The sequence below is a fragment of the Trichosurus vulpecula genome, chromosome 3, assembly GCF_011100635.1.
Source record: "Trichosurus vulpecula isolate mTriVul1 chromosome 3, mTriVul1.pri, whole genome shotgun sequence".
In the NCBI taxonomy this organism is placed as follows: domain Eukaryota; kingdom Metazoa; phylum Chordata; class Mammalia; order Diprotodontia; family Phalangeridae; genus Trichosurus; species Trichosurus vulpecula.
In genome coordinates, this window is record NC_050575.1 from 286,392,106 (window position 1) to 286,414,464 (window position 22,359).

The 22,359-nt window shown below is 39.8% G+C and overlaps 1 protein-coding gene across 1 annotated transcript; it reads right to left on the reverse strand.

The window, feature by feature from the left end:
- Positions 1-852: 852 nt before the first annotated feature.
- On the reverse strand, positions 853-2,811 carry LOC118844109 (tRNA wybutosine-synthesizing protein 2 homolog). The gene has a single exon (XM_036751938.1). The coding sequence runs from the start codon at positions 2,659-2,661 to the stop codon at positions 1,315-1,317; it is 1,347 nt and encodes a 448-aa protein (XP_036607833.1). The 5' UTR covers positions 2,662-2,811; the 3' UTR covers positions 853-1,314.
- Between the last annotated feature and the right edge of the window lie 19,548 nt (positions 2,812-22,359).

Here is a 22,359-nt window from a genome sequence, read left to right on the forward strand (position 1 = left end):
ACCTATTTTTCCATTTATTTAGATCTGACTTTATTTTTGTGAGAAGTGTTACATAATTATGTTCATATAGGCCCTGGCTTTGTCTTGGCAGGTAGACTCCCAAATATTTTATATTCTCTACAGTAACTTTAAATGGAATTTCTCTTTCTATCTCTTGCTGTTGGGCTTTGGTAGTATTATATAGGAATGCCACGGATTTATGTGGATTTATTTTATATCCTGCAACTTTGCTAAAGTTATTATTTCAAGTAGTTTAGTTGATTCTCTAAGTATATCATCATATCATCTGCAAAGAGTGATAACTTAATTTCTTTTTTGCTTATTCTAATTCCTTCAATTTCTTTTTCTTTTCTTAGGAGGGAAACAGAAAATTGGGAAAGAATTTTTACAACTAGTGTGTCTGACAAAGGCCTCATCTCTAAAATATACAGGGAACTGAGTCAAATTTATAAGAACACAAGTCATTCCCCAATTGATAAATGGTCAAGGGATATGAACAGGCAGTTTTCAGAATACGAAATTAAAGATATCTAGTCATATGAAAAAATGCTCTAAATCACTATTAATTAGAGAAATGCAAATCAAAACAACTCTCAGGTACCACACCTCTCCTGTCAGATTGGCAACCTGTCAAAACAGAAAAATGATAAATGCTGGAGAAGACATGGGAAATTGGAACACTATTGCATTGTCGGTGGAGTTGTGAACTGATCCAACCATTCTAGAGAACAATTTGGAACTCTATCCAAAGTGCTATAAAAATATGCATACCCTTTGATCCAGCAATACCATTTTTAAGGCTGTATCCCAAAGAGATCATACAAGGGGGAAAAGGATCCATATGCACAAAAATATATATTTTTTTGTTTCTGAGAAATTCATTAAAAACTCACACTCCTTAGACAAACAGCTACATGAGGTAGTTCAGAGATAACCCCATCTTTGAGATGAGGAGACTCAAAGCCAACAGTCCAATAGAGCAGCAGCTTGTCTACAGCCACACAGATGGAGCTAAGGCCAAACTGCACGGCTCCGCAGATCACATTCAGGTCAACAAGCTATTTTGCCTTTGCTAGGTTTATGAATAAGACGATTCATCACAATTAGTGGAAGAGAAGAGCAGAAGACAAGACTCTGGTGGCTAGAGCGCTCAATCTCAGATTTACACCAAGCCCTTGAATGAGATATTCTAATAACCAGTCACTCTAAAAATTCCTTATAAAAATGTAAAAGATTCATTGTTAGGGGGTCAGGGGGCAAGAAGTAGAAGAAAGTTGCTGACTTCAGAACTCCCAGCCACCTGGACCCCAGACCTCAGACCTTAGGCCCCTGGCCACAGCTCCTCTCAGCTTTACCAAAACCCTCGCTAGGGCAGGAGAGGGGGCGACAGTCCAGATCCAAGACTACGTGATCCACATGGGGAGCATAAGATTTCACTCGCTGAACATGCAGGATTCGGGTCTCCCATGGCTTCCCGTGCAGTTGCAGAAGCAAGGCTCCAATGCGAGCAGCCACAGCCTCAGCCCACCTTTGCCATTCTAGCTTGGTCATCTTTGCCAGTGTCTGCCTTCCCGAACTTCTGGCAGCTCTCTGCTCCTTCTGCCCTGCCTCAATGCTGCTGGAGAGCTGAAGCTCCTTCCCTGGGAAGGACTCCACATTGTGGTGGATATGCAGGATGCCCCCTGTGTCCTGACGCAGCACCCGGCAGGCAGTGGGCCAGCCCTCTTCAGAGCTAGGAATGAGCCCCAAGTTCACCCTGTCAGCAATGCTCCATAACTTCAGCTTCCTGTTATCGCCGAGGTGGATACAGCACCTATCCACGACACCATTGAGCTCCAGGTTCTTTCTCAGGGCTGCTGCAGCATGAGGATCCCACTCACAGGCATGGACGAAAGCAGCATTTGCATGAATCAGGAATGGCAAGGTGAAGTAACCAATTCCTGCATAGAGATCCACCAGCACTTCTCCAGCACAGGCCATTGATGCTACCCGCAGCTTCTCAGTGATGTTTCCGAAGGAGAACATGCTTTGGGTCACATCAAACGTGTACCTGATGCCATTATCCACGTGCTCCACCCAACCATGGGCACCCAGCAGCAGGATTACTTTGGGAGCTCGCGTACCACCTGGTGACACGCGCCCTCGCTTTGCCAAACGCTGGCCTCCCAGGGCAGAGGCAACAGTCTTCCAGAGACCTGGTTCCAGTTTTTTCCAGAGGGCGGCTTTGAAGCTGTCCTCATTGAAGAGGAGGAGGTCACCATGACGTTGCCAGGAGTGGGGAAGATCCTTCTCTAGCTCAGCTGACCAAGTGTGCCCCTGGCCTTCCACCAGACACTGTAGCTCCTGACGTAGCTTCTGGGCAGGAGAACAGCTCTGAGCTTTCTTGGAGGGAACAGGATTCAGGATCTGTGCCAGCCTGCAGGTGCTCTCAGGGCCCCCTCGCTGCTGCAACGCTTCTAGGTGCTGCTCACTGACAGTCTCTCCCAGAACAGGTAGCGCCATGGTGCCGTCAGGCAGCTGCTTCACACGGTGATGCCTATCCAGGAGTTGGTGCTCCTCAAGATATTCCCTGCAACGCTGTGTAAACTGAGGCTCTGTCACAACAGCCACAATAACCTCAGACTTTGCACCTTCAGCCTCCATTGTGCTAGAGCTTTGCATGTATCTTGTATATACTCAGTTGTTTGCATGCTGTCTCCCCCATTAGGCTGGGAGCTTCCTGGGGTCAGAAACTGGGAATTGGCCTCTCTCTGGATCCTCAGTGTTTAGCACAATGGCTGGCATACAGGAAGCACTTAATAAGTGCTTGTTGACTGTATGCACGCCTGTTCTCTGCCTGAAGCCTCCCTGCGCCTGGCTATCCGGAGGCCCGTCTAGCCCTGGGCTGCGGCTTCCCAGATTGCTCCAGAGGCAGCCAGGCCGAGAGAAGCTTTGGGAAGCAGGAAGAGGGCCCGGCTGGGCGGCAGCCGAGGCATGTGTTCGCTCGTTCGCTGGCCCGCCAGGCAGCCCTCCGTCAAGCGCCTCCTCGGGCCACGACTGACACCGGGACAACGGCGCTCGCACCGGGCCAGGCTCGGGGGCGGGGGTGTGGGTGGGCGGGGAGGAGACCGGGCGAGCGCCGTTCCGGCCCGGGCCTTCCCCTCCCGGAGGGGCGGCCCCTCTGCTCCGCCAGCTGTGCCCGTGCCTCGCTGCGCCCCCTTCTGGTCAGGTGGCCCAAGGGCCCTGCGCGGCACGGAGAGACGCTCCCTAAAGGGCGCGGGGAGGAGAGAGCCTGCCAGCTCCCCCTACCGGCCCCTCCCCGCGGTGCCGCCACCGCCCCACAACTGAGCACATCACACGAAAATACTTATAGCAGCTATTTTTGTGGTCGCAAAGAACTGCAAATCAAGGGGATGCCCCTCAGCTGGGGAATGGCTAAACAAGCTGTGGTATATGAATGTAATGGAATACTATCGTGCTATAAGAAATGAGGAGCAGGTGAACTTCTTAGAACCTGGAGAGTGTTATATGATCCGATGATGAATGAAGACAGCCAAACCAGAAAGTTGTACACAAGCAGAGACACATTGCTTCTGTGATGACTAACTTTGAAAGACTTGGCTCTTCTCAACAATGCAAAGTTCTTAGACATCTCCAAAAGACTCGTGATTGGGTGTTGTAAACTAAAAAAAAAAAAAAATTGATTAAAAAAAAAGAGCTCAAATCTTACCTCTTCAGGAGGCCTGTCATTGTAAATCTGACTTAGTCAATATAGTCTTTGCTACCCCAAACAAGGACAAAACCTCTTTCCTTTGGGAGATGCCATTTGAGTTCTAATTTGCAAATTGCTTACATTAATGTTTGCAGGCCTCTGAGTTGTTTGTTGTATTCCAGTTGTGTTTTGCTAAATGTAAGGCCACATTTTATTCACCGATGACCTCAGAGAGTTTGCCTCTCAAAGTACGTAATTTCTAGGAATTAGTTTTCCCAGGGAGACTTCAGCCAGTCAAAAGTAGAATGTGTAATCAAGTCAAATGTAGTTATTTACTTAGGGTTCTGTTTATATTAAGAGACTAATTACAAATCTTTAGTCATGAAGGCCAGCCTTAGGGAGTGTGAAATTCTATATTTAATTTATTTAGGGCCTGGTTTTGCTTAAAGCTGCTTTTTAATGCCTTAATGACTGTGCCTGGTCTGAGTCAGGTCTGCTCCAAAGGTGAAGACAGTATGACCATGAAGTAAGTGGAATTGATGGAAGGCCTTTAAATTATGAAAAGATTTATTTTAAGCTACCATAGATCTAATGCTGGAGGGGACATCAAAAGCCGTTTAGTCCAACCACTTTATTTTACAAATGAAGAAATTGAAGCACAGAGCTTATATGAATTATTTAATTAAAAATAATTTAAAATTGTTCCTAGGCTAAGTGCCAGGGGTATGATTTAAGGAGTTAGGAATAAGGGCTAACTGAACCCAGAAATTGGGAATATAGCCCCATTTGGGACTTAAGAATATAGAAGCACAGTAATTGACACAGAAAATGACTATTGTGAGCATCAGTTTTACCATTCTGAGCAAAGAAAAGCAGAGAAGGAAAGAAATGAAGTCCACAATAGGATTACAAGTTCCTACCTTTACCATTTTTTCCCCATTTAATTTTGAAATGTGCTATGAGGAACTGGCCTCAGAGCTAGGATTACCTGGGTTCAAGTGCAGCTTCTGACAGATACTTGTGGTGTGACTCTGGGCAAATCTCTTAACCTCTCAATTCTCTAAGCAACTGTCTAAGAATATAAATTGTGGAGAAGATGATTCGCATTGGTAGAGGAATGGGGTGTTCCTTAGACCAATGAAATCACCAGTGTAGACTCTGACCTTTTGCAATTAGGTAGGGGGTATATTATGAAAACACGTGATTTGGGGAATGGAGCTCAGATCTTAGTTCTGCAGTGGTGGGACTTTAAGCAAATCACTTTACCTCCCTGGGTCTTAATATCCTTATTTTTAAAATAAGGCAGTTGGACTGGATCATCTCTAGGGACCCTTCAAGTTATAGTCTTTTGACTTCTAAAAAATTTTTTTTGATTAGCAAAAATTTATATTCTCTCCTTCCCAAATCCCTCCCAACTGACCAAAAAAAAGGGAAAAGAAAAACAAAAATTGTAACAAATATGTATGGTAAAATAAAACTGATTCCTACATTGGCCATGTCCAAAAAACCATGTCTTAAACCAAGTCTATCAAGCTCTCTGTTGGGTGGCATGTTTCATTATGGATCATCAGGAATTGTGACTGGTCATTAGGTTATTTATTGTTTTTTATTACGATTATTATTGTATAACTTGTTCTCCTAGTTTTGCTCATGTCATGTTACAGCTGGTCATACAAGTCTTGCCATATTTCTCTGAAATTTCTTTCATTATTTCTTATAGCACATGAGTATTCCATTACATTCATATATCATAATTTGTTTAGCTGTTCTCCAATTGTTGGGGAATCTTAGTCTCCTCTTAGTTTTCAATTCTTTGCCACCAAAAAAATGAGTTGATACAAATATTTTTGTATGTGTGGGCCATTTTCCTCTTTATTTGGTCTCTTCGGGGTATAGGATTAGGTAGTGGTATTTCTGGGTCAAAAGGTATACACAGTTTAATATCTTTTGGGGCATAATTCCAATGTGCTTTCCAGAATAGCTGTAATTTACGGCCACTACAATAATTCACAGTTCGAGGAACAGTGAATTAGTGTACCTATTTTCCCCACAATGCTTCCAACATTTATTATCGTCCTTTTCGTCAACTTTGCCAGCGTGAGGAGTGTGAGACGGAATCATAGAGTTGCTTCAATTTACATTTGTCTCATTATTAGTGACTTGAAACACATGGCTATTGGTTCACTATTGTCCAGTCATTCAGTTGTGTCCAATTCTTTGTGACCCCATGCCAGGCCCTTCTATCTTCTGCTGTCTCCTGAAGCGTGTCCAAGTTCATATTCGTTGTTTCCATGACGTTATCTATCTGTCTCATCCTCTGCCATTCCCTTTCCCTTTTGCCTTTAATCTTTCCCAACATCAGGGTCTCCTGTCTTCTCATTATGTGGCCAAAGTATTTAAGCTTCAGCTTCAGTATTTGTCATTCCAAGAATAGTCTGAATTAATTTCTTTAAGTATTGACTAATTTGATCTCCTTGCTGTCCAAGGGACTCTCAAAAGTCTTCTCCAGCACCACAATTTGAAAGTGTCAATTTTCTGGTTCTTTTGCCTCTTTGAAAGCCAGCCTGTGCTGGTAATCCCCAGTTCGTATTTGCAGAAGCCTAGTTTGCAGAATCTTAAGCATAACCTTGCTGGTGTGTGAAATGAGTGCAACTGTTTGGTAATTTGAACATTCTTTGGCATTTCCCTTCTTGAAGATTAGGATATAGACCAATCTTTTCCATTCCAGTGGCCACTGTTGGTTTTCCTAATTTGCTACATATTGGATGGAGTACTTTAACAGCATCATCTTTTAGGATTTTAAATAGCTTAGTTGGAATTCCATCACTTCTACTAACATTGTTAGCAATGCTTCCTAAATTCCACTTGACTTCATTCTCCATGATTTCTAGCTCTAGATCAGTAACCACATTATTGTGTTTATTGGTGATGTTAAGATCTTTCTTATATAGTTCTGTGTATTCTTGCTGCCTCTTCTTTGTCTCTGCTTCTGTTAAATCCCTAACATTTTTGTCTTTTATCATGCCCATTTTTACATGAAGCTTTCCCTTGATATCTCTGATTTTCTTGAAGAGATCTCTTGTCTTCTCTATTCTATTTTTTTTTTCCTATTTCTTTGATTGCCCATTTAAGAAAACCTTATCTCTCCTTGTTCTTCTCTGGAATTCTGTATTCATCTGGGTATATATTTTTCTTTCTCCTTTTCCTTTTGTTTTCCTCAGCTATTTGTAAAGCTTCCTCAGACAGCCATTTTGCTTTCTTGCTCTTCTTTTTTTTAAATTTTTTTTGGTTGCTGCCTCCTATACGATATTGTGAACCTCTGTCCATAGTTCTTCAGTCACTCTATCTAACATATCTACTCCCTTGAATCTAATCATCGCTTCTACTTTATATTCATAAGGATGTTATTTACATCATGTTTGATGATTTTCCCTACTTTCTTCATTTTAAGTCTGAATTTTGCAATAATACAGGCAGCTAGCTGGCATTGTGGATGGAGTACTGGGCCTGGAGTAAGGAAGATGAGTCTTCCTGAGTTCAAAACTGACCTCAGGCACTTACAGTTGTGTGACCCTGGACAAGGTGCTTAATCCTTTTTGTCTCAGTTTCCTCATCTGTAAAATGAGCTGCAGAAGGGAATGGCAAACCACTCTAGTATCTTTGCCAAGAAAACCCCAAATGGGGTCACAAAGAGTTGGACAAAACTGAAAACGATTGAACAAAAACATTTGCAATAAAAAGCTCATGATCTGAGCCACAGTCAGCTCCAGGTCTTGTTTTAAATGACTGTATGGAGCTTTTCCACCTCTGGCTGCAAAGTATAGAATCAATCTGATTTTGATATTGACCATCTGGTGATGACCATGTGTAGAGTTGCCTTTTGGCAACTTTTCTATGACTAGTGCATTATCTTGACAAAATTCTATTAGTCTCTGCCCTGCTTCATTTTGTACTCCAAGGCCAAACTTTCTATTATTCCAATTATCTTTTGATTTCCTATTTAAGCATTCCAGTCCCCTATGATGAATGTGACATCTTTTTGGGGGTGTTATTTCTAGAAGATATTATAGTTTTTCATAGAACTGATCAACCTTGCCCTTTTTATCATCAGTGATTGGAACATAGACTTGTATTACTGTGATCTTGAACGGTTTGCCTTAGATTCAAACAGATATCATTCTGTCATTTTTGAGATTATGCCCTAGTACTGCTTTTCTCACTCTTTTTTTGACCGTGAAGGCTACTCCATTTCTTTTAAGGGATTCTTGCCCATGGTAGTGTATGTAGTGATCACCTGAACTAAAATTTCCCCTTCCTGTCCATTTAGGTTCATTGACACCCAAAATATCAATGGACAAGCAAGGCATATATAAGACAAGTTGGGGGGGGTGGGACTAGTTTCAGAGGGAAGGCACTAAAATTAAGGAGGGAATGCTTCTTGCAGAAGGTGAAACTTTAGCTGCGACTTGAAGGAAGCCAGAGAAGCCAGGAGTGAAGATGAGGAGTGAGAGCATTCCAGGCATGGGGGATAACCAATGAAAATTCACAGCTGGAAGGTGGAATGTCATGTGTGAGTCCAATATCACTGGATGGCAGAGTTCCAATCAGAGAATTTTACATTTGATACTGAAGATACTTGAGAAACTTGAAGATACTTGAAGAAACTTGAGTCAGGAAGACCAAACAAGGCTACTGTAATAGTCCATTTGTGAGGTAATAAGGGCCTGCTTCAGGCCATCAATTGGAAGGTGGAATGTCATGTGTGAGTCCAATATCACTGGATGGCAGAGTTCCAATCAGAGAATTTTACATTTGATACTGAAGATACTTGAGAAACTTGAGATACTTGAAGAAACTTGAGTCAGGAAGACCAAACAAGGCTACTGTAATAGTCCATTTGTGAGGTAATAAGGGCCTGCTTCAGGCCATCAGTGTCAGAGGACAGGAGAGGACATATGTGAGAGATGTTATGAAGGTAGAATTGAGAGGACTTAATAATTGATGGGATATAGGGGGTAGTGAGAGAGAAAGAGAGACAGAGAAAAGAGAGGGGAGAGAGAGAGAGACAGAGAGAGAAAGAGAGAGAGAGAGAGAGAGAGAGTTAGGGGTCCAGGGTGACACCTAGGTCACCAGCCTGGGTGGTAATACGAGGGAAAGAGAATCAATTCAACTTTGGATGTGTTGAGTCTAAGATGTCTGCAAGATGTCTAGTTAAAGACGTCTAATAAGCAGTTGGAAACATGAGACTGGAAGTCAGGAGAAGGGTTAGGGCTGGACTAGTAGATCTGAGAGTCATCTGCACAGAGGTGATCATTGAAGTTAAGGGAGCTGATGAGGTGAAATAGTGTGGAGGGAGAAGAAAACAAGGCTTGGGACAGGAACTCAGGGGATTCCCACAGTTAAAGGGGAAGGAACCAATATTTGGGAGATTGAAGATTGAACGTTGGGGGAGGGATTTCATGCTCTTGTTCATAAAGAAAGCCATATGGAAGCATATAGAACTTTATTTGCTGTGGGAAATGACAGGGAATCAGTCGTATCATTTTTATATACAAATCATAGCCCAAATGAGCTTAAACATAGGTATACATTTTAGTTCATATGGACAGAAGAGCAATCCAGCTCCCTTAATGTCACTCTTCATTTGGCCACAGACAGAGTAACAGTAGTGGTGTGGATATAAATTTAACTATGCTTGAATATGAACTTGAGATTTACCATTTTATATATTGCTGAGCCAAAGACAAAGGGAAAAAAATCAGATATTGTCACTTCATGACATAAAAAAGTTTTTGTTCTTTTTTTTCCACAGTAGACTACATGCACCTCTTTCCCTAAAGAGATATGTCACCCACTTTAGTTCTGTGTCACTCAAAGTAATATTTTGTAGCATAATGCCAACAATATGTAGAGTTTTCTTTGATGTGAAGATATTCTGTGTAGTCGATTCATTGATTTTCTTGATTTTTTTATGTATCCACCAGGTGGCATCTATGAGCTATAAATGCTGAACCACCAAACTTCCTGATAAATGAATACTAATGATCCTGGAATCATAGATTTAGAGCTAGAAGAAGAAGTGTGTTAGAACCAGCTGTAACTGTCTCAGAAAAACTAATTGTTAAATTGTTAGGACAAGCATTTACACTTTGGAAATTGGCAAACACTATAAATCAGGGCTTGATTTATTATTTTGTTGATTGTCCAGACTTAAGAAAGTGATGGAGAAAGTATTTGGAATGTAGATTAAATATGAAAGTGTGTCAAACCTAAATTCCCCTCCCACCTAAAGACACTTGTTAAACATTTACCAGCACATCCCCAGCTGGAAGTGACCTTGGGAGACAGCTAGGCCAATCCCTCCTCATTTTATAGGTGAAGAAAGTAAGTCTCAGAGACAGGTAAGTGATTTAGTAAGGTAGTAATTGACCAAGGTCATATTTGAACTCAGGTCCCTTGAATGATTTCTAGAAAGCTTCCTACTGCATCACAAACAATCATGACCACTATCTCATGAATGCTTTCTGGATATAGAAGACACTAATTGCTCAAGAAACATAGGAAGCAAATATTTATTTTTTACTTCCGTTGGTCTTGGTGGTTGACTGTTTCTTAAAATATGTATAGACAAGGGGAATGGACTAAGTTGGAATTTTCTTCCAAACTTGTGATTATCTCTGTATTCTTTGTTGGCTTAAAAATTTTTTTAGTATGAATTTTTCATGAGAATAAAGTGACAGTTTACCTTGTTGTCTGCTTCTTCCTCACTATCCAGCTTGCTGTATGGATCAAAAGTTTATACAAATACACTCTAGATTAGATAGTTGCATAAAAAGGAGGTTTATTTGAAAGTAGACCTTTGACAGGCAATGAATGCCTAGAGTCTAGAGTCTACACTCTGGCCTGTCATTGTGGTATAGTTCAAGGAGCCCTCTTTATTTATTAGGCAGTCTCACTAATCCGACTTCCAAATGAATGGAAAATGGTTCTTTCCTTGTAAAAGAGTCATACCCTAGTTTTAAAGAGAGTATAGATTTTTTGGGAATCATAATCAATAAAAGTAATACTGAAAATTTGTGTATTTCTTTGTATCATTGAAAGTACTTTCACATATGATTATTAGTTTCAATGTACTAGTATAACACCTGTTAGGCAGTGTGGCACAGTTGATAGAGGGCTGGTTTTAATATCAGGAAGAACTGGACTCAAGTCACACATACTGGCAATGTCATCAATGGCATATCTCTCAGCATTCCTAAATACCTTTCTAAAAGTTATAAAAGAGTTGTTAATTTGAGTTGGTGAAGGGAGTTTCCATTCTGGGAGTCCTACCAGAGTTTTGGAACCACAGGTCCAAACTGGATCCTCCTTGCCAAATAAACAAATTATGATTATTAAATTTATACAATATTCCTTTCCCCTCAAAGAGTTAAAAGTGGTTTATACATTTAGAATTTAACACTAAAAGGGACTTTGGAGTTCAGCCTACTAATTTTTACTCTCAGGAACGGAGGCCCTGAGGAGTAAGACGGAAAGTGCCCAAGGTCACAAAGGTATCAAATATCAATATAAGGTTTAAACAGATTCTAGTATTTGGATTCTAAATTTAGTGCTCTTTCCACTATTTAATCAACCTTCAGCAATCCTACTCTGATACCTCATTATGGCACAGAGGTGACTTTGAACTCAAAGGCATAGTAGACCACAACTTTAACAGTTTCTACCAAGCTGGAAGGGTTTTGACTACCAGCAATAGATGGAGTGCTGAGTTCAAATCTGTTGTGTGACTACTAGTTGTGTGACCCTGGGCAAGCCACTTAACCCTATTTGCCTCAGTTTCCTCATCTGTAAAATGAGCTGGAGAAGGCACTCTGTAAATGTAAAATACTATAGAAAGTAGACTGCTGAGGCTATTAAGAGATATCCAAACAAAGTACTATAGAATAATTAGAGGAAGGAAAGAACACTATCTGTACTAGGTGGCACAGTATATAGAGTACAGGGCCTGAAGTCACAAAGACTCGTCATTATGAGTTCACATGTGGCCTCAGACACCTACAAACTGTGTGACCCTGGGCAAGTCACTTCACCCTGTTTGCCTCAGTTTCCTTATCTGTAAAATGAGCTGGAGAAGGAAATGGCAAACCACTTCAGTATCTTTGCCAAAAAACAAAACAAAGCAAAAACAAAGGTGGTCATGAAGAGTCAGACACAACAAGAACTGGACAACAACAAATAAAAGCCCAAAGGAGGAGGAAGGAAGAAAGATACCATAAATTCAATTTGCAAATGATATGATGGTTTAGTTAGAGAATCCTAGAGGTTCAATGAAAAAAATCAAGTGAAACGATTATTAACTTCAGTAAAGAACAATAATAAAGGTCATCTAGTCCAATGCCATCATTTTACAGATGAAGAAATTGAGGACAAAAATGCTGAATAACCTGTCCCATGTCACTCAGGATATAAGTGACAGAGCTAGGATTCAAATCCAAGACCTCCAACTCTAAATCCAATGTCCTTACCTTACTCCTATACCACATTCACCTTACTCCCTTCATCCTCTCATACTGTTGTTAGGTTTGAACCAAATATCATGTGAACTAAATAAAATTTAGGGTGGCTTACACGGTGCATTATCCATGGAGAGACTAATGCAATCAATTAAGAAATTGCTTTAGATGGCCCTGACATTAATCTTTGCAGAATGTACTGCTGGAAGAATGTTTCAAGGCTCAATTTATATTTAGTGCAAGAGAATCCCAGTGCCGGAAGGAAAATCAGAACCCAATTTGTCTTATAACCAATTAAATTTAAAGGCTGGGTGAGATCTAAGCTAGGAATATGTACCAGATCCAACCCGACATCTTCCCTGAGACAAAGAAGTTTTGCAATGCTGAGAATGAAACTAATGGGCATTTTGCTTAATTTGGGGAGGGGAAAGGGGTCATCTTTTATGATGGGAACAGATTTTTTTCCTGGCTTTCTGCCTTATAAGGGAAAAGGACAGCTGTCGAGCCACCTTTGATGTGGTATACCAGCTCCAGAGAGGATGAAAATATTAGGGTCAGTGGTTCTGTGGTTTCCTGGATGAGGCTCGGAGTGCTGTTCAAAACAAAGGATTGCTCTCCAAACACTCCACTGTTTCCATTCACTACTCACTAGTGGGCTTTGCCTGCAGCTGCTGATTCTCATGCAGATTAGTTTTGGTTTAGTAGAGAACTGCCATTCACCTCCCTTGTTATTTTAATGTTGTGACTCTTTTTAAGCATTACAGTTTCTCTTTGTGTATGAAGCAAAATTGGTGATTATTAAAATAAACATTATGGTCTCCTGTCACTGAAGTTATGATGGTAAAATAATTAAGTAATACTTACAAGCAACATCCCAATGGATGAACACCGTGTTCTCAAAGAGTTTTTTCATTTTTATTTTTATAAACATTTCTGGTTCTCAGACTACATTTCCCCATAGAAACTATGTTATACCTGGTGATTAGGTTCTTAGGGAAACCCATAAAAGTCAATTTAACCCATAATGTACCTTAAGTACAGTGCCAAAAGTCTACTAGTGCTATGGAACCTGCTTGGGTTATGTAATGAACAATGTTTCTGCATGCTCCAAGGCCCAGCCTAGAATGCCCCATACCAACCCTCGTACTCCACCCCATCCCCAAGAGGATCATGCATTCACCCTTTCCAAATAGTTCATCTCCCATTGGAAATAATGGGATCTGCTCCAGCTTCTAGGCATAAGGTGGTAACTTCTGTACAGAGACTTCAAAAAGTGGGTTTGGAGGTGGATGAAAAACTGAAAGGAGCTCTGAGTATCTTGCTAGCCTCACTCCACAGTGATATTTCTTGATCTGGGGTAAGGTCCTTGATTGTCCCTTTTCTTCTTCCAAATGTCAATATTAATAACTCTCTGCTTGCTTTTCATTTCTACCACCTGTTATTTTCCAATTAGGGTTTCTTGCTTTCCATGGCTTATTGTAGAACAAAACATTTTAGAAGCTGGCATTGGAGCTAGAGGCATTTGTTCATTGTAAGCAAATCATTCAAATAAACATCGATGTCAGCATAATATATAAAAAATAGCATTGTTCCAGGAGTCAAAAGACTGGATTTTAATCCTAGCTCTCCTACTAGTGATGATATTAGCTGGAGAACCTTGGTTAAATCACTTAACCTCTCTGAGCCTCAGTTTTCTAAGGTAGAAAACCAAGAGAGTTGGACTAGATAAACTGTAAGATTTCTCCCAACTCATTGACTCAGTCAATCAATAAACATTTTTTTAGTGCCTACCATGTGCCTGGCACTGTGCTAATTGCTGGGAATCCAAATACAAAAAAGAAAGTCATTTGCCCTCTCACAGCTTACAATCTAATGGAGAAAGACAACACACAAAATGAAGCTGAAAGGGTTGTGTGGGGTATGGTGGAAAGCTACCCAGCATGGAGGCATGATGGAGAATTCCAAAGCCAACTGGTAGGAAATGAAGAGATGAATTGTTGCATGTCAAGCCCTGTAGTATTAAATATCTTGGCCATCTAAAGAAGACATTGGCCATATAAAGTAGAGGGGAAAGCTGATCAGCATAACTATCTTCATAGTGAGCATGACAAAATTTTCAAAGGTATAAAATGCTCATACCAAATGTGAATGAAGAAACAGTTCTGCGTAATATTACTTCCTCTACTGATTCCTGGGGCCACAAATACTTTCTTGGATAGTATCCTAGTTACACTGCAATCACCATTACCTTATGTTCCAATATTCTAATGCTCCAATGGATCTATGATGTGGATATTTCCTCCAACAATGCAAATCACAGCCATGTGTGTCTGCCATGTCTATACAAATCTTGTATATGTCCTCCCCTAAGTTTGCAACAGGCAGTCTCCTGTATACCACCAGTTCTAATGGATGCAATACCCACTCATTCTATTCCTGCCTGACTCTTTCCCTAGACTGTTCAATTCAATTAATTTCAATTTGATAACATTTATTTCCTGCTCATTCCGTACAAGACACTCTGCTAAACTTAACTGTTTGTGAGGAATGACACATGACTTTCCTACCTGTTGAGCTTTCCCTTGCTTCTCATTGCTTCAGCTTTTTTGGCTACCATATCACTGTCTACTGATACGGAGTAGTATGTGCTAAGCTATGATTGGCCATGATACTTCTGGAAGAAGTGGTCTGCTTGTTCTATGCCTATAAACCTTTTTTCCATTTTTTAAAAAGTATCTTTCCAGAATCTAGAGTTTATCAAAACTTCAAGATAATTTGCATGGATGCTAGTTTCTGAGGGCACAAAGAAATTCAAAAGATTATAGATTTGGGTCTAGAAGAACTCTTAGAGCTCATTTATTTCAGTCCCTTCTTTGTACGGATGAGGAACCTGAGGCCAATAGAAGGTAAATGACTTGGCTAAGGTGACACAGATAGCAAATGACAGAGTCTTGATTCCAAATACAATGGGCTTCCCATGTACCATGATTTGGGGTTTTTATTTATCGCCAGACTCAACAGGAGGTACAGACATGTATGGGGCAATATGTACTCCATGTTGGGGAAGAGATGAAAGGAATTCATGAAATGAACATAATAATACTGACCTCACAGGTTTGTTATGAGGGCCAAATGAGAAGATATACGTAAAGCACATGGGAAAACTTAAGGTGGTTTGTAAATGGTAGGTATTATTATTTGCCCCGATCCAGCTAGGAATGAGCGCTGACACCTTTTTCCTCAATCAGTGTGAAGCCAGTAAGGTCTTGATAGCTGATTGGATTGCTTTTCTGTGTTTCAATTAGAGAATTATACATACACAGGGGCATGTGTATGTATATGCACGTGTTGTTCGTCTTTTGTTTCAAAGAGGACCGATGACATCACAAGTAATGTCTAGACTTGTGTGTGAATTGAATTTAAGCGAGGCAGAGCCGTGCAAAGTCATCAGCCTCACTCTCTTTCCCAAAGTCATCCAAGTCCTGTGACAGGATAAAAGTCAGGATGACTGGTTATGGCCTAGGATGTAGTGGATGACCTCGGTGTCTTTGATGTCTGACCAAGCTCTAAGTACTCCACAGCACCTGCTTCAGCTGCCTTCATGGCTGCTGGGACAAATTGTTCTCGTCTACACATTCTACCAGGGAAGTCTTCACACACTTGGAGTAGACAGGTTTGAAGCCTGGAGGTTACCATCATCCTGGTTTAGCTTGTCTGTTGAGATGGTTTTACAGGGGTGTGGCCATTATGCAAGCTACAGCTTCTTGGAGAATTGTGAGGTGAGAATTGTGCGAAAGTGAACACCAAAGGTGGATGATAGTCCTGAAAAGGGCTGGGCAAGCCCTCATACCAGAGTCCTCCCTGAACACCCCAATATACCCCATGCACATGTGTAGATGGATATTGTATATATATATATATGCATATATGTGTATGTATTATATTTTTATGTTTATATATCTTTCTCTTCCTATATGTATTTATGATAATTGAAGCATTCTCATCAGAAACGACATGTTAAATATTTATTTATGGTATAATATATTGCTAGGTGCAATCTTGAACAAGTTTAAAGGCATTCCTTTTACAAGGCAGAAGATACTGACGCAGGTTTTTTTTTCCTCCAGATCAAACCTCTGATTTCATTATTCTGAACAGGAAACTTTCTTATTAATAAATGCACATTAACATCTAATCTGTAACTTATAGTCTTGGGAATTGTTTGGGAGCATCGAGATATTCACTGACCTTGCTGTTCAGTCATTCAGACATGTCCGACTCTTCTTGACCCCACGGAGCATAGCATGCCAGGCCCTTCAATCCTTCACAATCTCCCAAAGTCTGTCCAAATTCATGTTCCTCGTTTCCTCGATACTATTGTTCACTGTCTTGCCCGGAGTCATATGGTCAGTAGATTTCAGAGGTGAGATTTGAATTCAGGCTTTCTGAGTGCAAGATATCTCAATATCTACCTAGCTATGCTGCCTCTTACAGGAACCCTAAGGATATAAAGAAAAGTACACAAAGATTAGTTCTTCAAAGGATTGAGTAGATGATTCTAATAAATCAAAATAATTAAAAATGCTTTTGTTGTTGTTTCTGCCCACTTTCTATAGAAAGCCTTCTCTAACTCCTCTTAATTGTTTTTTAAACATTTATTTATTATTTATTTTAAACACTCTTTTCCTTTTAAATTTTGACTTCCAGATTCTGTCCCCCCTCCCTTCCTTAGAAAGCAAACAATATGATATCAATTATACATGTGAAATCATACAAAACATATTTCCATATTAGTCATATCACAAAACAAAGCAAAAAAAAGAGAGAAAATTATACTTCAATTTGTACTGAGTTCATCAGTTCTCTCTCTGGAGGTGTATGTCATTTTTTCAACATAAGTTCTTTAGAATTGTCTTGGATAGTTTTATCGAGTAGTCAAGTCATTTACAAGTTGATTTTTTTTAATGAAAGTGGTCAGTTATGCTGTTTCCTGACTATTGAACCAGCCATGCATTCCTGGAATAAATCCCACCTGGTTATAGCGTATGATCTTTGTGATATATTGCTGTAATCTCCTTGCTAGGATTTTATTTAAATTTTTTTCATCAATATTCATTATGGGAATATTCATTAGGGAAGCTGGTCCATAGTTTTCTTTGTTTTTGCTCTTCTTGGTTTAGGTATCACTGTCACATTAAAGGAACTTGGTAGGACTCCTTCAACACTATTCTTAAAGCAGCAAACATTACTTGCACAGAATGTGTTTGAACTGCGCCCTGGCTGTGATTAACAACTAGCTTAAAAAAATTCCTGAAAATTTAAAAATTGGCTTCCTACTTTCTGCCTCCCTGCCACAAGAACTTTCTAACATAGCTTGGCCTTGCCGTCTAAGACAATGAGATTTGACCTTTGTTGTGGTTTATTAGGAAGGATAAGTAAAATCTTCAGAGAGAGAGAGTTCCTGTGCTTGGGAAAGATAGACTTTAGAGCCTAGAAAAAGCTGATGACAAAGGGACTTGGTGTCCCTGACAGGTCCTAGGTTTAGGCCTTCAACACCTGCAGCTAAGACTGGACTCGCCTTCCTTCTCTGTTATTCTAATTCCTCCCAGAAAACCAAGGACACATAGAGGGGGAAGGACAATGTCTTATCCCTTCTGACATTCAGCCTCAAGTTACTCCAAAAGGAGTAAATCTTTGTATTCTGAGGAGCAGCTGGTAGCTTTAGGGGGCTCTGTTGCCCCCTAAAATATCTCCCTACCTGCCTGCTGATGCCTGAAAATCCTTTAACAAGGAATAAAAGAACCATATGATAAAATGGAACAAACACAAACTCAAACTATTCTCTGGTACTCTGGGGTCTTCATTCTACCTCTGCTACCAATTAGCTGTGTGACCATAGACAAACGGGGTTAAGTGACTTGCCCAGGGTCATAAAGCTAATAAACGTATGAGAGCCAGATTTTAATTCCTAACTCCAGGACCAGCACTCTATCCACTGTGCCACCTAGCCACTCAAATACCAAACATCATGGCTGCAAAGATATAGCTGCAAGTAGATATAGAGTATTCTTCAAATATGAATTAATTTTCTTTTGAAACTAAGAAGAATCAAATCTACTGCAATTGTTTCTTTTCTTTCAGCCTCCCTCCTGTCTTATATCCTAAAGTGTCTGAACACCAAATTTCACATTTTATATTAAAAAAAATCCTTCTTATTTTAGGCTTTCTAAAGGCATCACACATAGTATATTATTCTAGCAATATGTAAGCCGAGGACAAACTGAGCTGAGATGGTGATGAAAAGAGAGAGCATTCTAGGCCCTGGGAACAATCTGTTCCAAGTCAGAGAGGTGGGAGATAAATGGTGTGTACAAACTGAAAGCCCTTGTAATGTCTTTTCTATCCACATGGAAACAAACTGTGTTCTTGAAAGATTAAAAGAAGACATTAAGCGCTGATCAAGTTCCAACTATAGGTGATTATAAACCACCTGAACCCTTAGGGGAACCAGTTTTTCTCTTCCACTCCATATTTTTCACATCCCTGGCTTCCTTCAACAAATATTTAAATTGATTTTTGTTGGGGCAAACCACTCAGACATTAAAGTACACTTGACAGTGAGTCAGGCACATAAGATATCAGGACATGCTTAAAGCCTTTTCCATGAAAGGGTCATTATTTTATGTAATACTCCCACACATCATGGTGACAAGCCAAACTGAAATGTATATTCCAGCTTACTTTTGAGGATCCAGAGGAAACCTAATTTAGTGACTATGGCACTACTTAAGAAATCAGAAGACATGGTAATTAGTCTTAGCGGGCAGCATTAGGCACTTGACTTTATCTTTCTGTTCCTCTATCTGTGAAATGGGTAAAATTATTTTCTATCTGACTTACAGAAATGTTACAACGATAAATGAGAAAACATGTAATGGTAAATCATGCTCCTCTAAATAAATATAGCTTATGAATCCCAGTGATGATGCTTATACCTAGAGAGCTCCCTCATGGTCAGAGGCCTCTCTCCAGCCCCAACCCTAAAGTTATCTGTGTACACATTTTTGGCTAATGAAGTGCATTGGGGGACAGCTTACATAATCGCAGAAAAGTTCTGAAAAAAAATCACTGATCCTTAAAATCAACGGCAAGTCTCCTATCTACATCTAGCGAAACATGGCTTTCATTTGAAACATATTAATATTTTAGTTCTTTAGAGTAAGAGCTTTGGATGCTTACTACATTCTCCACATGAGGGTCTGTGATACTCATTTGTCTGGCTGGGCCATTTTTCTTTATGTATAAAAATCCTCCAGTTTTATCCTTTGATTCTGTTATTAGTTATAATCCATTCCTTACTGAAAATTCCCTATGCAATTGAACTCACAGATCTACCCCATGGCACATATCCACCTTGGGCCACATGTGCCTGGATGTTCAAGCACATTCTGGAGCAAGCATTGGTCCTTACCCTTCTCATTTCCCAATGACTCCTCATTTCTTACACAATAGAACCATCTCTTGTAAAAAACAATTACAGTTAAACAAAACAAATCAACACATTGGCTATGTCTATCAATATATACCTCATTCTGCAGGTTTAGGCTACCACCTCATTGTCAAAAGGAGGTGAGTGGGGAGGGATCATTTCATTGTTAGTCCTCTGAAATCATAATTGGTCATGGATTGAGTATAAATCTGGTATCTTTCAATATTGTTTTCTTTTACATTATTATAATCATTGTTTAAATTTTTTTCCTGGTATTTGCTACTTTATTTTGTTTATACAAGTCTTCTTAAGTTTTCCTTACTTCTTTACATTCATCCTTTTTTATGGCACAATAATATTACATTATATTCATATACCACCATTTGTTTAATAACTCCATCGATCAATAAACATTAAGAGCCAACTATGTGCCAGGCATTGTGCACGTAAGGTATCTACTTTATTTCTAGTTCCATTTTACTACAAAAAAGAACTGTCATAAAGAATTTTTAATATATGGAACATTCCTGGGGGCATATGCCTACTAGTGATATCATTTGGTCAAAAGGTATGTACAATTTAGTGATGTTTACTATAATTTCAAAGTAGTTTCCAGAAAGATTGGATCAATTTACAGCTACACCAATAATGCATTGGTATCATTTTCACTTTTTGTGCCTTTGTCTATCTGATGAGTATAAGGTGAAAACAGAATTATTTTCATTAGTTTTTCTCTTACTATTTTTTTTTTACTGATTTGGAGCAAAATGCGGATAATAATAGCACCTACCTCCCAAAGCTGTTGTAAGAATCAAATGAGATAATAATTGTCAGTGCTTAACACAGTGCCTAGTACGTAGTAAGTGCTATATAAATTTTAGCTATTTATTATTATTATTTCCCATTTTGTAGTTCTTCTGAAAGTTGTCTGTTCATATCCTTTAATAAATCCATTGGGGCAGGTGGTGGGGGAGGGGAGGGACAGCTCGTGTTCTTTTGTCTGTGTATCTTTTCCTTAGAGGCTTTGTCAGGCCTTTATGTGAGGTATTTATTATGAAGATTTTTTTTCCCCAACCAGTAGCTCTTCTTCTTATAGTTAACTATGTTGATTTCATGAGCCCCATTTTCCTTGCTCTGTCAGACTGGGGATGGGAAATTTAAATGGGGCAAATTTTCATGGCCAAGTTCCATCTGGCCAGCTCAAATTTTTGGTTCCGTGGTCCAACAGACTTCCAGAAAAAATGGATTAGATGCCATCATTTGTTCTTTGCCATTACCTAGCTGCAAAACATTTCCAAATAAACTGAAATCACAATCCACCATGCAATGAATGATTTGTTAAACTGTCCTTTCTGGCAATTACTATAAAATGAAAACATAGATTTTTTTCCCTAAGTTTTTACAAATGTGATATGTTATTTGGTTAGTATCAAATACCCACAGTTTATCTGCTACACGATTCAGTCCACTTTTCATCATAGAACTTATTTGAAAAACAATGAAAAAGGGAAATGCCTATCACCCACCTATACTCCTTGGACTGTGCATGGGTCGCAGAGGCCCAGAAGCCCAGACATGGAAGGCCTCTAATCCAGACTTCAGAGGTCATCTAGTCTAGCCTCCTTCTGAATGAGAATCTCCAGTACAACAGATGGTCACACAATCTGTGCTTGAAGATGCCCCACTTGAAGAAAACGCACTACCATAAAATCCAGTCCTTGGCTTTTAAAGCCTTTCATAACCTGGTCCCCTTCTTACTTTCCTTTCTTCTTACATCTTAGTATCCTGCACTCTATGATCCAATGACATTGGCTTCCTTGTCATTCCTAGAATGTGCCCTCCTTCTTCTGACTTCCAATTCACTGGCTATCTCTCATGACTGGAATTTTCTCTTTCCTCACCTCCTGCTCTTGGCTTCCCAGGCTTCCTTCACATTTAAGCTAAAATCCCACCTTCTGTAAGAAGCCTTTCCTGATCCCCCTTAATGTTAGTGCCTTTCCTCTGAAATTATTGCCAGTTTATTCTGTATAAACTTTGTTTGTACATAATTGTTTGAATGTTGTCTTCCCCTTTGGAATGGGGGAAGATACACACAATATTCCTATTCTCAAGGAGAGCAGGGACTATTTCACTTTATTTCGTATCTCCAGGTTTTATTGAGAAATACTTGGGATATAGTAAAAACCTGATAAATGCTTGTTGACTTGACCTGATTTGACTACTTCCCAAGGAAATACATTCCTCTTTTACGATGGTTGTAATGATTAATTTTTCCTTATGTAAAGCCAAAAATCTACCTTTCTTCAGCTTTTGACCACTGATTCTGGTTTTGCTTTCTGCGCCAAGCAGAAAAATGCCAAATCCCTCTTTGATGCGATAGCCCTTCAAATACTTGAAGACTATAAACATGTTCTCCCCTGAAGGTTCTTTTTCAGGCCAAATATTCCCACTTCCTTTAACTGATCCTCAAGTGACATGATCTATAGGTCTTTTACCTTACTGGTCATCTTCCTCCCCACACTGTCTGGCTTTTCAATATCCTTCCTAAAGAAGAAACTATGAAACTGATCATCATACTTCAGATATGGGCTTACAATAGCGAAGTACAGCAGAACTATTAGCACCATAATCCTAGACAATACCCTGGGCTCTGACTGATGAGCATT